Source organism: Macrobrachium nipponense, chromosome 5 (genome assembly GCF_015104395.2).
Source record: "Macrobrachium nipponense isolate FS-2020 chromosome 5, ASM1510439v2, whole genome shotgun sequence".
NCBI classification, from domain to species: domain Eukaryota; kingdom Metazoa; phylum Arthropoda; class Malacostraca; order Decapoda; family Palaemonidae; genus Macrobrachium; species Macrobrachium nipponense.
In genome coordinates, this window is record NC_061107.1 from 72,129,494 (window position 1) to 72,148,219 (window position 18,726).

At 38.7% G+C, this 18,726-nt stretch overlaps 1 protein-coding gene across 3 annotated transcripts in view; it reads left to right on the forward strand.

Annotated features, from left to right (window-relative positions):
- LOC135215399 (tetraspanin-5-like) overlaps positions 1-18,726 on the forward strand; it is a 154,206-nt gene that overhangs the window by 127,263 nt on the left and 8,217 nt on the right. For all 3 annotated transcript variants that reach the window (XM_064249995.1, XM_064249996.1, XM_064249997.1), the window contains exons 2-6: positions 5,494-5,615; positions 5,866-5,939; positions 6,201-6,275; positions 16,970-17,068; positions 17,626-17,754. In XM_064249995.1, the coding sequence (XP_064106065.1) occupies positions 5,494-5,615; positions 5,866-5,939; positions 6,201-6,275; positions 16,970-17,068; positions 17,626-17,754 (499 nt within the window). The remainder of the gene's footprint in view (positions 1-5,493; positions 5,616-5,865; positions 5,940-6,200; positions 6,276-16,969; positions 17,069-17,625; positions 17,755-18,726) is intronic.

An 18,726-nucleotide genomic window follows, 5' to 3' on the forward strand; every position in this document is an offset into this window, starting at 1 on the left:
GTCATATTCTGGGTGAGTTTCCGCCGTGTTTACATCCTTCGGTCGCCCTGGTGTGGGTAGGTGGCCGATTTGTTTGCTGACCTTTCTCTCCTCGCTCTCTGCTGTCGTCGGGATATTTACCATTTTTCAGCCCACCTCGGATCGTTTTAAGTAGTATTACGTTTGGCAGAATTAATAGAGGACCAAAAATGCCTAACAACGCGAGCCTCCGGACCACTGCATTCATTTCGTCTATGGATTTGCACTGGGACAAAGAGATCGCTCGGACTTCCTGCTTCTAGGGTCTCATCATTGTTCCACCCAAGTCCCGTTAGCAGAGCGGGCTCCGTGGTCCACTAAAACGTGCAAGTGGAACTGTGGTCGTATTTATTGCTGTATTGTCTAATAATGCGTAGGGGAACGGAAGAAAGGGTCATTTAGACCTTGGAAAGAACGCCATTAGCATGTCTTCTCACTAACGTAGGCGTTCATGTCGAGATATGTTGCTACTCGTTAGAAATTATACTACTAATCCTATGTATGGGCGAACCACCTACGAAGGGCTTATTCAGAAAAGAATTTATAGGTTTAAATTACTTTATATTGTACGTTCCCCCCGCCCCCATCATGCCTGGCCCACCAAATGCAGGCCTAAACCATATGCTGGCTCTATTAGTAGTTCGTAAAAAACTGCCCTTCAGTCCCATGTCATTCACCCAAGCCTTCTCGGTCTTTTGAGATTCGTTAACCCTGTAGGGTGGCTACCTAGTGCCGTCAGTGCACCTCATGCGGTAGATACTAGGCTCTACTCAAGGTTCTTTGGCCCCCAAGCTGCAACCCCTTATAGTAATTCCTTTAATGTACCTCCCTTCATATTCTCTTTCTGCCACCTGACTTCCACACTCGCCTAACAATTGTTTCATGATGCAACTGCAAGGATTTCCTCCTGTTACGCCTTTAAAACTTTACTATCAATTTCCCATTCAGCACTGAATGACCTCATAGGTCCCAGTGTTTGGCCTTGCCCCAGAAAAATCTGTATTTCTTGACATTCGTTTATTTTCCTGTCTTGGGTTATTGTATCATTAATGATTTTATTTGTAGCTAATAAAATATTCAGAGCTTACTAGTGTATTCATCATAACTATAACCAATATCCATCATTCTAATTGACAAAAGCATAGAGGTTGAGTTTAAAATATATTTTTTTATAGTCTTTAAAATACCAAACGTAACTTTTCATGTCGGTAATTATCAGGATGAAATGACACTCAGACTGTCATGCCACGACCTGTGTGTGAATACTTCATCGTTGCTTTTATTTAAATTTACTTTCTGCATGCCAAAAACTTCCAAAGTGATCCAGTTTCATCTCCTACGGCCTGCATTCATTCCAATTGTTGTAACTGAAGCTACAGCCTTATTCATTTCAATTGTTGTAACTGAAGCCCATGTGCTGTAGGCAATCTGTTGCTGCACCAGGATTCCAGTTTCGAAACCCACTTTTTTGACAAAATTATTGTAGCATACAGCCATTTAGTCCAATCTGGTATCTGTTATTGCTTATATTTTATAACTAGTAGCTTCATAATACAAAAATGTTCTACTTATGCAAAGATCTGCCCCTCTGCGTTAACATTTAACTCCCCTGCCTCTTCATTATTAGTTCATATGCAAATAGGTATTGGAAATCCCATGCCCTAAATAATTTGCAAGCCTGAGCATGTCGTACGTTGGAGATCATAAATCTTTTGAGGTTTTGCATGCATTAGCTTCTCATGGGTCACAATATGTTACAATGTTAACAGTAGGTCAATAGGTATATACTAGTCAGATTTTATATGTTTATAAACTGAGCTCTGAGAGACCAATATATGGTGCTCATATTTTGGCAAATACTTTATAGCTTATAACATGGTTAATCGGTAGCATTTCGATCAGAATATTGTGCATTGCAACAAAAACAGCTTTTTGTCAGTCAGCATTTACGATTTGTTCAAGTCAATGCTGCATGTGTGTGTGTAGCACACTTGTTACAGCTTCTTGATAGTAGTATTTCTTTGCTCAGCCAGTATCAACTTACAGCACTTTTATTCAAACAAAAATGACATGTTCCACATGGAGTTCTGTGACATGCTTTGAAGTCTAGACAACTGGATTAGGTTAAGCTTTTAACTTTAAAGCAAATAAATAGTTTGAAATTCCTGGTCATCTAAATGTCAGGCAGGTGAAGATGTTTCAGCATATTATACAGTGAGGTAATATGTATAGTTAATTCAATTATTTACATTTAAAATGGGATGGTTTATGTTATTAGCGGTATGTAATTTTTCCTCAAAAGGGGTTTTTCCATAAGAGAGATAAGCGCCTCAATAGCGGGGTTGGTATGGTGTTTTCGTTCCACCTCGGTGGTCGCGAGTTCAATTCTCGACCATTCCATTGAAGTGTCAGAGATGTGTATTTCTGGTGATAGAAGTTCACTCTCGACGTGGTTCAGAAGTCACATAAGTAGAGCCGTTGGTCCCGTTGCTGAATAACCACTGGTTCCATGCAATGTAAAAACACCGTACAAACAAACAAACATAAGAGAGAGAAACTCATTTCATTCTGGGACAGTTCCAAAAGGTCGAATAAGGGGAGATTGTAGTCCTGTGTATTTTCAGCTTTCCAGTGTGCTCTTTATGGTTACTGAACATTTGATAGGCCTTTATTTAAATATAGTATCTTGAGACAGATTGCTGCTTCCAGGAAACCAGGATGGTTTCAGTGGCAGATTTAAGGGGGCACCTGGTCATGCCCCCTCCCCCCCATGGGTATGAACACAGTAATAGAACATTGTTAGTAGCAAAAATGTGCTTATTTCAACAGCTACAATTGTGTTTGTGCATACATTTATAAATATTGATATAGGTATAGATAGCCACTGTATACATACGTGTACATGTTACATGTGCGTATATGACCAGTTCGCTGTCATTAGTATTATGAAATACTGACATAACATAGTTTATAATAAAATATTATTGATGGGTTATGTATAGAATTATATACAGTCTCTTAAGGTCATTTTAACCATTTTGGTTATCTCCCAAACTCCAGAACATTATTACAGCATTCATTTCTTCTGTAATATTAAACTTATTTTTGTCCATCTATTGCAAAGCCCATAGTCATTGCTTTTGAGGGGTGAGATATGTGTATTTCTGGTGATAGAGGGTCACTCTCGACGTGGTTCGGAAGTCACATAAAGCCATTGGTCCCGTTGCTGAATAACCACTGGTTCCATGCAACGTAAAAATACCATACAAGCAAACTAACATATAAGGAAATGAATGATCTGACAAGGAGGCTAAAATTGCCAAAAGATGCAAAATCTGATAAATAAATGTTCTGCACTGTGATAGGTAAGCAAAGGTTCATTAAGTTTTAATTCTGAGTAAGTTGCAACATAGGTGGTTGCCAGCATGCTGCCTATCCACCAATAAGAAAAATAGGAAGTTTTGAGGATTTGACGAGTTTGGTTCTAACCCTAACAGAAGGTTTGAGGTTATGTGACCTGCCATAGGATAGAGCATATGTGATGGACCTGTACATAATTTTATTTTGGAAGGAGTCTGTGTCCTATTATGTTCACTGTGACGGTCCTCTGTGCAAGGAGGAATTTTTATTTATTGTGATTGGAGCATTTCAGAAATTTTAAATTACATATAGCATAGATGAATGTACATAGTACTATAACCTTTTGGGCTACCTACTAGAGGAGGAGATTTTGAACATTTTCATTTCTAATACAAGGCAAAGATTTTGAACAAAATGTGTTTATAATAGTACAGATATTCTATTTATTGTGTACCAACACTTTAATGATAGGGGAAACCTAAGAAAAATGTAAATCCAAAGGTTCTGAATAACCTGATAGCTGTTAGTGTCTGGCTTTAATGTCTAAACTTCATTTTTAGTCTGCCACTGAGCTGATACAGCATAGCAGCAGGACAGAATGTGGCAAAATAACGCTAAACATGAGTTGGAAGTTGTATGTAACTTATGTAACTGCTCATGTGAACACTTCAAATATATTCATTAAGGAAATTATACGTAGTATTTTAATTGAAATACAGTAACAGATTGATAGTTTGTATGGTGACATTGGAACTGTTGTTATACGTATTTGGACACTAATTTACAGCAGCACTGAAATGGAACCATCAATGAATGTTTTTTTTTTCTTTATCGGGGATAGTTTCGTTATTCATCCCTTCCATCAGATTTTCCCTGTATGAGGTTAAAATAAGAGAGTTCTCCCTATACACACACGTTTGTCTCCATACATACGTTATACTTACATTCATCCTTAATCCCCTACTAGTCTAGGCCTATATCCATGCTGTTTTCCATGATTCCCTAGACTTTCATGCAGGTTTTTCTACTATTTTGTCATATCACACGTTCAAATCGTATTGATCTCTGAGATCAGTGTACTATATTGCAGTTGGTGAGCACCACGCACCTTCTCATTTGCAATAGTACTTCCCTCCTTACTCAGGCTGTGAGGTTTAGCATTTTTCAGTTACCCCTTTTATTTGTCATTCCATGTCTGCTGCATGCATTGTAAGTTTATAATTTTTTACCTTCTTATTTGTATGTTTACTGTGTTTTGTCTTAATGTATTAACTAGACATGTATCACCTACTTATTTGTAACTTGCCTTTTATTTTTCTATAGGCAAATTGGTTTAATGAGTTTCCACCTGGTCTGCAACCCAACTATGACACCCCCATAGATGTGTATTACACAATGAGAGGAGTTCAAAACACCCCCATCTAGTCATTCACCAATTAATAGTTTCTGAGATATGAATTTTAAAACAAAATTACCTTAATTCTGTCATGTGATGGATTGGTGGACAATGGTGTTTTGTCAACAAAACCACCCAGCTGATGTGGATCGTGGATGCCACAAACTTCCGCCAGTAATGCCAGCAATTTAAGCAATCTTGATGTGAAAGTTCCATGCGAGACATCACTTTTCAGGGGCCTTCTAGTCAACTTAAGACTGAGGGAGGATACTTGAGTTCATAAAGGTGTGTGGTAATGATCCATCCAATTAATATTAGTCTTCAAGGGCATGGTTTCATTTCATCTTCAAAGTTCAGTGACTGAACTCTTTAACGACAAGGTAGAGTTGCCTAGCTCCTGGCCTTACATAAAGCTATTACGTTTGGTGACTGCAGTAACGTATATTAGTCAGCCTTCTTTTAGGTTAAATTCTGTTGGTACATACTTCATGAATTTGTCTTATTGTGGGACTTGGTAGGCAACGCCGATAACTGGTGTGACAATTTACTCTTTCCAGAACTTTTGGTGAGGGAACCAGTCTTTAACCAATCCAGACTTTTTCAGAAGTTTGAGGATTTATTAGTTTATCATTGTGTAACCTAAACAAATTTTTGTATTTTTTATAAATTGTGTGTTGATTCAGTAGTATCTATTATTAATTTATTGTTCTTTACCAACAGTTACTTGGGTTGAGTATCCTAGCAATCGGAGTATGGGCTTGGACAGAAAAAGACACATTCAATAATCTCAGTCGGCTCACAAATATTGCATTGGATCCTGCTTTCCTCTTTATCATAGCTGGTATGTACTCTTGCTAAAATTAGCTTCCTTGCAAAATTCATAAAAATTTAGGCTGTTTTTACATTATTAGGCTACTGGTTATATAGACAGTCAAGCAATCTTGGTAACCCAGCACATAGGGAATTCCTAGGACTCTTTGGAGTGTATATATAGTAGTACAGTATGTGGGACTGAGTGCTTGTAAAATTTACAGAAGGAAAAATATTTTATATACATGTCTTATAAGTACAAACTTCACTTTTATTTACAGGCACAATTACATTTACCATAGGCTTCACAGGATGCCTTGGAGCTCTCAGAGAAAACACTGCTCTCTTGGCTTGCGTAAGTAATCATGAATTTGGCATGGAATTTCACCTCTGCTAGAGAAGTTGGAAGTTCCGAGTTAAAGTGGGATACTTCAAGAATATATGTAAAGGTTGCCAGTTGTAAATTGTCATTTTTATCTCTTATTTTATCATTTTAATTCAGTTAGCAACAAATTAAATTAGTATTTACAGATCCACTTTATATACTCAAAATTGTTTGAAAGCTAGTACTGGTGCAGATTCTGATTGTGTGTGAAGACATCAATTTTCATTTCAGTACGCCATCTCCCTTGCTATCCTCCTCCTCCTTGAGATGACTGCAGGTATTCTTGGCTTCATCTTCAAAGATTGGGTAAGGCCAACAGTTTTTTTTTTTTTTTAATATGCTTTATTTCCGCTCAGGGCCATATATATACATTGAATATACAAAATACAGACTGTAACATACACAATCTAGATACATGAGACATGATAAAATAGAAAAAGAAAATGAATAATTGGCACTTATCCACAAAATAGCTGAGGTAGCATAAAAGCTAGTAATTATAATACTGGTAATAACAGTAATAATATTGGTGAGAAAAAAATGCATCTAGAGTAATAACAGTTAGTGCACATATTATATAACTTAAATTTCAACTAGAGACCTTAAGTGGTTACAGTAGTCAGGTCCAGAGGGCTAAATACTACATAAATTGAATGTAAAAAAAACTTTAACTTGATAGTAATCACAGTAATAATGAAAAATTAAAATATCAGCAATAAATGTAATAATGTCAAAAACTGCCGATGACATCTTGCCAATATAGAGATTAAGTCCTTTAGGAGACAAAGGCCTCATTTTCCCATCTTTCCCACAATTTAGATTTTCTTCTTGCTTCACTCCTTAAAATGCTTTGTATGAGTGAGTTGCTGTTGTTTCTCACTCGGGTTACCAGACTGGACATTGTTCGCCTAACAATGATATTTAAATTGTCCTGGTGGTTTTCTATGAACATCTGTGTGGTGGAGTGGTAGCGGGGAGTGTTTGTGAGGCGTCTCAGAATGTCATTGTGCACAACAGTGATGCGTCTCATGGTCTCTCGGGTATAGTTCGTCCAAAGGGAACACCCATAGATACTGTAGCAGTACGAGTGGAAGAGCAGCAGTTTTACGTCTCGGTGACAGAAGGCAAACCTCCTAGCAATCATGTTGCCAGCTGCACATAGTTTCTGACGCCTCTGTTCAATGTCTGCCGTATCTTTTAGGTCATTGGTGATAATGTGACCCAAATACAGAAATTTGTGCACAAATTCCAGCCGATGGTTTCTGAGGAAAATTTGAGGTTCTGCAATATGCATAAGCGATCTCGGGAGCAGTGACATGCACTGATGGGGAAATCAGAACCATATCGTCGGCGTAACAGAGGTTGTTTATAGTTGTTTCATTGACGGTGCATCCGATTGGGAGTGAGTTCAGTTTGACATTCAAGGCATCTGTGTATGTATTAAACAGGTATGGAGAGAGAATGCCCCCTTGCCGAAGCCCGTTTAGGGAGCCGAAGGTGTAAGATAATACATTACCCCATTTGACACAGAATTGCTGTGTGGAGAACCAGCAGTGTAAAATGCCAATTAGATACAGGGGTGTGCCCCTTTTATGCAGCTTCAGGAAGAGCTTCAGGTAGTTTACTCCGTTAAATGCTTTTCTCACATCTACAAAAAGGAAAACAGGAGAGGCTGATGATAGGTAGTGGTTCAGCAATTCTTTCAGTATGTAGATGCAGGTGTCGGTTGAGTGGTTTGCTTTAAACCCGAACTGGTTGTCAGTGGTGTGTAGAAAGGGGAGAAGTCTCACTAGAAGGACGGGCTCAAGTATCTTCGATGCGATCTTTGTGATTGCAATTGGCCGGTAGTTGCCAGGGTCAGCTGCATCCTTTAGCTTGTTTTTGATTAATGGTATCAAGTGAACTAAGAGTAGGGAGTCTGGAAGAAACCGGTGAATTATGCACGCATTGAATAGGGCAGCTAGAAAAATTTAAATTATCGGATGGCAGAATTTGGAGGCCTCCCTGGGGCTACCATTTTGCCTCCAGTAAAAACATTTCTCGTGAGTATATATACAGATCTTTAACCAAGTCATTCCATCCAGGTATATTACGAGAATTACTGTGACGAAATCTGTAGGCAGTCCTGCCCGAAGCAAGCATAGCGGTGATTATGTTCGAATAGAATTCATTCAGATCCCTCCTGTGGTGGTCATTTCTACAATTTGTGTTAGTACAAAGTAAGGCGTCTGCCGGTTGAACTATTGACCGGAACCTGGCTTCCGTGGTCGCCCTAAAGTATCTGGTTTTCTGTTGGTTTTTAAAATCCCAGTTTACCGCTGGTGGACGATCAGTTAGGGGGTTCACAGTAGGGAGGGATGGGGTACTGAATGACATCTGTAATGGGATGTGATCGTAGCCCGTTGCAAGATCATAGCGAATATTGCAGGTCATAATAGAATCATGTTGTGGAGATGTGATGCAGTGGTCCAGCCAGGAAGTTGTAATAGCGTCCGCTCTATTATGTACATATGAATAAGAGGAGGGAGGGAGGAGCATTACATTGCTAATTTGGAGAGCATGATTTTGACAGAAGCGAGTAAGTTCATTATAAAACTGTTTTGTGGGGTGAGAATTAAGGTCCCCGATTATACAAATATGATCAGCAGGAGAATCATGAATAATACTGTGTAACTCCCCTAGGATCATGCAGTAATGATCAAAATTATTGTTATTTTCCCATGGCATATAAACATTAATAATTAGGATTTTAGAGTTCCCAACTGTCACTTGAAGCCCCACCAATCTTTCACTCCTGTAGGTCATCACCTTTATCATATATTGTCTTAACGATTTGTGCCACAGGAAAGAAAGGCCCCCTTTCGGGCGACCGGCTATGATTTGATCTGTAACTTGCATTGATGAAGTTGAGAAGGTTCTGAAGTCTTCATGAATTTAATCATAGATGGCAAGGTCATGTGGCCAGAGGAGCATTTCTTGCAATGCAATGATGCCTTTGAGGTTTTTGCAGAACATGTTTAGGAGAGGAATGTTCCGCGTGAGACCAAAAATATTCCAAGAGATTATGTTTAATGTATCCATGGCTACTCACGAAGATGGGATATGAATGCGCTGATCATTTGGGTGGATGGGGGGTTAGCCAGGGGGAGTGGGCAGTCACTCGCCGTGGGGGGTTGACTGGCACTTGCGGTGGAAATGACCCTGGTTGGAGTGTCAGTAAGTTCCCTGGGGGTGGTTGATCCCGTATTAGTTTATATCTTGAAACTAATATATTAGGACCGAAATTCTCGCCTTTAATCCTGCATGGGAGTTTGTGAGAGATGAGTGGGTCAGAGCAGTGAGAAACTTGACACTCTCCACTATGGCATCTAGCGTCACCGATGAGTGCAGATTGTGAATTACTACGTGACATCTCTTCTCAGGTGTCGGGCAAGGTGAAACACGAATGTTGGGTTCTGGTCCACTGGCCAAATGGGAGGTTCTTCTCTTCTTTCTGCTTGTTTGTATCTGCCAGCCGCCAGACCCCTCATGATCAGTTTCATCTGCATCTACGATGGGGGGGATAGAGAGGGTGGGGAGGATTACGAGGGTTAGTAATCATCACCGGAGATATATCTTCCACCGGAGGCACTGGGGAGGGAGAAGAGGTTGGGAGACCATCAGTCCCCTCGGATCGGTCTAAAGGTGACGGGGGCACTTCCATGTTGCTGGGAGGCGAGGAAAAACTGGATGCCGCATTCGTAGGAGTCTGGTGGCTATCTGTGCGATTGTCTATCGATCCCTGCAGTCCTTTGATTGCATCCCAGATCTGTGTGAGGTTATTTGTTTCTACCGTTTTAAGGCTGTTTAGGGATTCCTGTAGTCCTTTGATCACATCCCAGATTCTTGATAATATATCATTTCTCTCCTCAATTTTTTCTGAGTTTTTTCCAATTATTTCTGAGAGAGATTCTGCGGAAGGCATTTTCTGCCGTGTGGTACACCGCAGGTAGGCTTAGGTCAGCAGGCCCCTTTGGAGGCAGATTGTAAGGGTCATCGGCGTAGATTTCCACCGAGCAGGTCCTTAGCCACTTAGTGATATAATTGCATCGTGCTTTTTATATATAGACTAATTTACCTTGTATTTACCTTGTACTATTTAGAAAGTATGGAAAGTATGTGTGTAATTGTTAAAAATGTAGAAGCTGCTTCTGCTGGTTGTTATTCCCTACTAATTTGATGTGTAGTATTCAAAGTATCATTAGTGTGTAATTATTAAAAACAGAAGCTGCTTATTTACAGTAACTTTTTTTAAGAAGTATGTATTTCTATTGTTTATTTTGCTCTTTACTTCTGTTGTTTGTGTTGCTCTTTATGACCTGATTATATAGGTTATGGCCCGGTATGTGGCTGGTAAATAGTATGGATGGAAGAAGTTAGAGGGAAAGCATTAAGAGAATTTTTAGAATTAATAATTGTTAGCTTAGCGTCATGTCAGAGAAATTTATCAGTTTTTCAGCGGTAGGCAGTTGAAGAACCACCATGTGCTTAATGAAGAAAAGTTACTGAGTATAAAACAAGGTGTTGGATTGGTATGCAAAATAAGGTGCCAGAAAAATCAGCAAGTCATTGATTTTACTGAACTAGGTAATGACATTAGATCTATAATTGGAAAGTTTTGGAAAATTACAGTGATACCTCGAGATACGAAATTAATCCGTTCCGAGACGGCCTTCGTATCAAGAGTTTTTCGTATCTTGGAACACATTTTACATGGCTAATCTGTTCCAAGCCCTCCAAAAACACCCCAGTAAATTATATTTCCAGGCCTAAAACACATGTTCTAGGGTTACGACAGAAGAAATATGACTCCAAAAAGGCAAAATACTGTACATACTTGAGTAAAATTCAACTGCATATAATGTTCAACCCCATTTTTACTGCATATATTAGGACTTTAGCATATGTCCCTTAGCAATAAGCCTAGCCTATGTTAGCGGTTGCTACTGTAGCCTAGTCTATGATTCTGACATCTAAACCTAAGAGCTAAAAGTTTAGAATATGCCAATAAAATGTATAAATAATCAGTATGTACTCATTTCAAATAATTATGAATTAATCATTAACTATAATACACAAACAAACAAAAAACAAACCTTCCAATCGATTGTTTACATTCTCAGCTCTTACCCGTCTTACGAGTAGCGCCAAGCAATCATTTTTCCTAGCACACAGTAAACCATAAATTGTCATTAGTATCTCTCTTCAACTAATGAAACCACCAAACAGTATAATAACCATTCATTTCTATTCTTTATTCTATCTTTACCTGACGGAGATACTGAGTTACTGACAGCTATAATGAAACATACGTAATACGTATACGTAACGTAATAATAAAACAGAAGAATAATTCTAAAAAATGCGTATTTGTTGGCAGTCTGATTTATTATATATTTTATGATATCTAATTCACATTTTTTTTATTAAATGTATTGCATGTACTCATTTCAAATAATTATTAAGTAACCATTAACTATAATAAACAAACAAAAAAAAGCTTCCAAACGTCTCTTTACATCCAGCACTTACGAGTATCGAACGATCGCCAAGCAATCACTTTTACACAGTAAGCCATAATTTTTCATTATCTCGCTTCAACTACTGAAACTACCAAACAGTATAATAACCATTCATATTGCAATACACCCCCTGAACACCTGAATAAGCCCTGGTCACTTACCAGCCCGAACCATCATTTATTAAAAATTTACCAAATCTTTGGTTAAAATAAACGATCAGTGTTGCCAATCTCCTGGCAAACACCCTCGTTACCTAGTTACCAGCCCACCTCTGGTAGCCCTGCCTCACGGGCCGGTCACACCTGCCCTCTCACGTCAATCACTTGTCGTTCGCGGTGGAGTACAGATGTATCCACAGCGAACTCCTTTTTGGTCTTGCCCGGCCTTCATTTGCACCTTTGATTTGATTGATTTTGGTGACGAATTACGCATCCCTTTGGATTACGGTTGGATTGCTCTTAATACCTTGTCATCAGACATTGATTCTGCAAAGGAAGAAACAACACAAGCTACGACAACGACTACTGCATTCGCGGCCACGACATCACAGAAAACGACGAGCGGAAGTTCAACAACGTATTGTCTTTGCCAACAATGCAAGAAAAGGATGAGTACCCTATGACACGATAGTCATTCCTTATGCGTAAATTGTAGGCCTGTTCAATATAATGTAAAGACCAGATGTTTGGAATGTCAGGAGTGGTCTTTGGACCAGATGTTAGGGTATCTCAAACGTAGGAAAGGTCTCGTATTAAGAAGTAAGTGTAGGCAGGAAGAGACTAACGTAGATCAAGATAAAGACTTAGAGACAGTGCTCTTTAAGAGACTTGAGAGTAGGCTGACATAGAGTATGACATCTCTGTTACCGATTTTATGTCAAGATTAAGTGAGGATAGATCGAGCAATAGGGATACTGAAATTACTAATCGTTCTTTTCCAGCTCCCCTGCCTGTTCCAGAACCAGCCCTAACCGGTGCTGGGGGTTATGGGGATCCGCAAGCCCACAGGGCAGGATCTGCCGTCCCCCCTGGCGCGGAGCAGGCAGTGTTGGCAGCAGATTCCCCTTCCCTCGATGTGTAAGTTCTCAGGATGATAAAAAAAAAAATTTAGGTCAGATATAGACGAGTAGGGATAATAGGCTACTTAGTGTTTAGTTTAGGAAGAGAAGTGCAGGCTTCTTCGGGTCGGTATTCTATTAAAAGTAGTAGTTTATAGAGGCACAGTGTCCTTAGAGCATCTTTAGGCTTTTTCCTGCTTCGAGTTCCTTGCATCAGAAGCTTTTAGGACATGGTTGGTCTTTCAGATATGCTCCTTCGTCTTTAAGGTTACTTTCCTCTACTTATACGATACGATAATTGTTAATATCAACTAATTCTCCGTTCAATGCATATTGACTTACGATATTCAGTATGGAGAGAAATCGAATAAAATTAACTACGGTTAGCCTAGTGCTCACGATGATATATCGTATGCATATTCAGTAGCCTAGCCTAGCCTAAAGTATTCGCTGTACAACATATCGGTAATTATTTTTATATTGGCTAACGCTGTAGGCTCAAGGCATTCTGACTTCGGATAATTCAGTACAGGTGTAATTGAAAACGAACGAGAATCCGATCTGAGGATAATTAATATGAAGGTAATCGAACAGAATGAAGATCGGATTCTGTCCGACTAAAGCATTATAATTGTATTATATGTATCATCGTATTAGCGTAGTATAAACACTAACTCTGCATTCATTCACGCTGAAATCAGCGGATGACGAATACAGGTTTGCGTCGCCGTATCCATCTCATTCTCTCCTGATTGCCTAAAATGACTAACGTAACAACACTCTCACTTATGCCAAGTTTGTACAAACGTCTTGAAGGAGACTTGTGTTCAACTATGTTGACATTTAACATAGTCAATGAGGTATCTATCTTGGGGCATATAATCAGATGTCAGACATAAAGGAATTCGTATGTATGACGTCTTCATATGTTTAACCGATTATTGCCGTCGGTAATTACATTGCGCTTATGTCAATTACAGTTACAAATTATTACCAGTCGTATTATCAAATTACAATGACAACTGAAATTAATAAATATTAGGCCTAATAAAGTTAATTTAATTACCTTTAAATATTATTTTATTACTTTTCAATTAAATTACAATATCACTTGGTCTCGACTAATGTTTTTGTCCCTAGTTAGCATATTAATGAATATCTGGATACTTAACTTATGGAACGAAGTCATACTGTTCGTCTTACGATGTAATTTAAGACCAAAATTTGACTGATACATCTCATTGGAAGCTAGTTTTTCCCTCGGGTTAGATGGCGTTAAATTTAGGATTCCGTTCGTTTTTCACTCGTTTTCATAGGTATTACGAACTTACACTTTATATTCTTTATTAATCCTTTGTCTGTGTAAAAAACAACAGTAATGAGCTCTTTCATGCTATTAGTTTCTTTTACCACGGCTGCGTTTGAATTCATACAAAAGCTCGGGACTTCTGTCCAGGTTGCTGATGCACGTAATTTTGCCTTATTAGCTTCAGCTGCATTTATAACATGAATACAGTAATTACCGTCACACGCGGATGAATACAATAACGGATGTTGCTATCGGATTCGATTACTGTCACACGCTGATCAATAATAAAGTGATGTTGTTATAGGAGTCGATCGCATTAGCAACAAGTTCTCGTTCGGTTGTTCATAGCTGTACGGAGTTATACGAGTATATTATCGTTAAGATAATACACTTTCAACTTAGAAGAGGGTGCAATTTACGGAGGTGGAGATGTTAGACGATTGTAATTTCTCTCTCTCTCTCTCTCTCTCTCTCTCTCTCTCTCTCTCTCTCTCTCTCTCTCTCTCTTCTCTCTCTCTCTCTCTCTTCCCTGATTTTAATATTCTCTCTTTATCCTAGACGATTGTATCCTCTCTCTCTCTCTCTCTCTTCTCTCTCCTCTCTCTCTCTCTCTTCTTCTCTCTCTCTCTTCTCTCTCTCTCTTACTTTTCTGATTTCCATATTGCTCTCAGTCCTAGTTTTCCACGCTCTCCTAACACTGGACTCATTGTGCAACAGAGGTTTTTCTTCCTGTCACACCTTTTCAAACTTTGTCAATTTCCCTTCAGCGCTGACTGACCTCATAGGTCCCAATACTCGGCCTTTGGCCTAAATTCTATTTTTAAACCCAACAATCTTGCTGTCTGAGTTAGTATTAGAGTAGGGAGCAAATATTAGGAATATGTATAAGGTATTCATGATATGATATATCACGAGAGGATTTTAAGTATTAGGACAGATAGGAAAGAAAATGTCTGGGTCTATCTGAGGGTATTCTTCCAAGTGCCAACCAGGCAGAGTACAGACAGGCAGGTACAACACTACAAGACAGGACATCACTACGATCGACGACACCGTCGCAGACGCACCGATGGACATGGTTGTCTCCTCCGTACATGAGAGGCCTAAGGCCACATGGGAGGTCTTCAGTTTCCCTCCATACATGAGAGGCCGAGAGCCACGTGGGAGGTCTTCAGATTCCCTCCATACATGAGAGGCCGAGAGCCACATGGGAGGTCTTCAGATTCCCTCCATACATGAGAGGCCGAGAGCCACATGGGAGCTCTTCAGTTTTTTCCTCTACTCAGGTGAGGCATATAGCCAGCCGAGAGGAAACAGGTTTGTATCCCTCCCGCACTCAATGAGTTTTGACCTTAGGGTAGAGGTGCAGGGAGTTTTTCCCTCCACATATGGGAGGCCTAGAAGGCCACACATGGGAGATTAGTTTGGACGAGTGACAAATGAACTTGAGACTGACCCGTGTACTCAATTATATTGACTGACAACTGGTACAGTGGAGGGCCGGGTAGATTTGATTCCCCACCTCCAAGTTAATGTTGTTAATCGGGCTTATTCAGGTGTTCAGGGGGTGTATTGCAATATGAAGTTTTTATTGTAAAACTAATATTGTAATACCTACCTGAACACCTGAATGATTCCCACCCTCCTCCCCTCTCATACAGAGTTATTGAGTTATGATTGACGTGAGAGGGCAGGTGTGACCGGCCCGTGAGACAGGGCTACCAGCGGTGGGTGGGCTGGTTAACTAGGTAACGAGGGTGTTTGCCAGGAGATTGGCAACACTGATCGTTTATTTTAACCAAAGATTTGGTAAATTTTTAATAAATGATGGTTCGGGCTGGTAAGTGACCAGGGCTTATTCAGGTGTTCAGGTAGGTATTACAATATTAGTTTTACAATAAAAACTTCATTTCTATTCTTTATTCTATCTTTATCTAATGTTCTATTTTTTTTATTAAATGTATTGCATGAATACTAAGTTTTTCAATTTACAGCAACCTTTTACCAATAGAGTACTTAAAGCACAAGGGGTAGATGCTGACCAATAGGAGAGCAGGACCTTATGGGGTGACTAGCATCAGGAACCAATGGGAGAGCGGGAGGATGGTGGCGAGTTTACTCAGTTGGCGGCGCGGGAGTTTTAAAATTGTTCTCGGTGGTCCGGGCGAATTTCTGGACTTTATAGCAACAACCTTTCGTATCTTAAACTTTTCGTATGTAGAGCAGTAAAATTTTTCGTATTGGCTTTCGTAACTTGGATTTTTCGTAAGTTGAGCCTTTCGTATCTCGAGGTACTACTGTATAGGCAAATATTGTTATGTCCAATATCAGTACCCATTTATTGTTTGTCAACTAAGAGATCTTACAAAGTTAGGCTAAAAGTGAGATTTTTGAAGGCTACTGCATGGAGTGCCTCTGTGTAACAGCAGATTCAAGGAGAGAGACCTCAGATGTTTGAAAGATGGGTGAAGGGAATGGAGTTGTTACTTGAACTCATAGGTAATAAAAAAAATTTTATGGAAAAAACACAAAAAAGGTTTGGTTTGAAAATTAGCTGTGTTGATGCTGCTGGTAAGGTATAGAGGTAAATGCAATGCTGTGCATTGAACATAGTAACTGTAAAAGAGGAGAATCACAAGTTCAAAGCTAATGTTCAGCAAGTATACATAAAAGGATTTGAAGATAATTATGGCAGGTGGACCCACCATAAAGGAATTATAACTATTTTTGATAGCTGGTCAATTTACTGCATTGTAATTCCATTAGAGGTTATGAGACTTGACTTAAGAAAGGAATTTAGCAGAATTTTATCAATAAACAGATTAAAAAATGTTAGGAGGATTGTATTTACCAGAGAGTACTTTAAAACTATAATAAAGTACAGTATATAGTGTTAGGAGTTTCGTTGATTGGTTAGTATTAGTGTATTGCAGACATTTTACTGAATTTTTTTCAATAAGTAAACAATTTCCCGTTACCACTCTTGTTATATTTACAGCAGCTTTTAAATTTGGAGGCCTTTATTGTAATGAAAACTATTGTTCAGTATTTATATTAATGATTTTTATTCCAGATAAAATCTCAGGCAACTAACGGCTTCCAAGCATTTATTGTACATTATCGGGATGACCCAGATCAACAGAATCTTATTGACTGGATACAAGAAAAATGGGTTTGTGACATTTATATTTTGTTCTCATTGTATGGTGCCATGCCGTTTTAAGATTTTAATATGAAATATGGTTATTGCTGGTTATGTAAAATTAAATGTGGAAAGCTTTAATGTAGAAATACTGAATACAGTGGGTCCCCCGTATTCGCGGACTCAAACATTCGCGGATTTCTCTCCGGAATGTTTCCCCATATTATTCGCAGAAAATTCGCACATTCGCGGTATTTTTCTATGAGAAATATCCACAAATTCCTGGTTTTTTTTATCAATTTCATCATAAAATGCACTTTTTGTGACAACAATTAAAAAAGTCAAGTATGAAAATTTTTAGTGATTTTTCTTGAGTTTTAACTAACAAAATAGGCTGTTTTTAGCATTTTTATTGGGGTTCCAAACATTCCAGGGTTCTAACTATTCACGGGGGAATGTGTCTGGTACGCATCCCCCACAAATACGGGGGGACCACTGTACGCTGTTACAAAATTGAGTCTTCTAGGACAGAAGTAATTTTGTGTGTAAATCTACAAATTTTATTTGTACGTATTCTGTTTTGGCAGTTGGAGTGTTGTGGCATTGAAGGACCTAAGGACTGGGATCGTAATGTTTATTTCAATTGCTCTTCCGAGGCAGTAGGATCCAGGGAAGCTTGTGGAGTTCCCTTTTCTTGCTGCAAACAGAAAGCAAACGTAAGGGAACATCTCTTCTCTGGAACTGCAATAAAGTGACATTTTAGTATTAAAAGCACCTCATAGGACCACCCTTATGAAAGATAGTGTTTGTGTGTTCTTGTCAGACTATACTTAGTTTTGATGATTATTTGCTTGATAATTGCAAGCTTATATGATGATGAGCACAGAAAAAAGTATTCAGTTAATAAGCCAATTATTTTTTACATTAGTTCATAAAGGAAGCTTTTTGCTTGCGTTGTGTGCACTGGGTTTCTCTGGTAGAATCTTAGCTGCGTGTATGTTTCTGAAGGGCTAATTTGGTGAATAAATGTAAAATTAAAGTATGTTTCATATGTTAACAATTTAATGTTTTAATGCATTTTGAGCATTAATACTTTTAAAGGTTTGGGATTGGATTTTGTGGACTATGTTTTGCATTCTAATTCCAGTCATTTGCTTGTGGGAAACAGTCCCCAAGACTGTAGGCTGTTTAGTAATTTTGTTTGTTAATTAAGATTCTTTTTCAGCAGTGAGGTATTGGTTCTGTTTCTAGGCTATAGTAAGGCTTTTCCAGAAAAGTATATGAAATTCTGAAAAGCTTAAAGAAAATTCAGTCATTCTTTTTCAGTCTTTTAAAGGTTATTACCCTTAGTCCCTTGGACATAAAAACTAGTGTATGAAGGATTTGGTCTTTAATTAGAAGGAAACTGGTGGAAGGTAAATTGAATGAATTTGTATCGGTAGAAAAGAAGAGAACAAGGAAAATGAATGAAAAGTAAGAGGTAGAAAGCGATAAAAATGCTAAGTATCTTTATACCATCTAAAATGTCCCACATAAGGTACATTGTAGGTGGTATCCACTTATAGTTACCGAGAACCTCTGGTCAAAAATTAGTAGTTTTTGTAGTTTGGCATTACGTGTTTGTTATATTTTCATCTTCACATTTGGACAAGGAGACATTGATATGGTCTTCAGTTCAGATAAAGTTC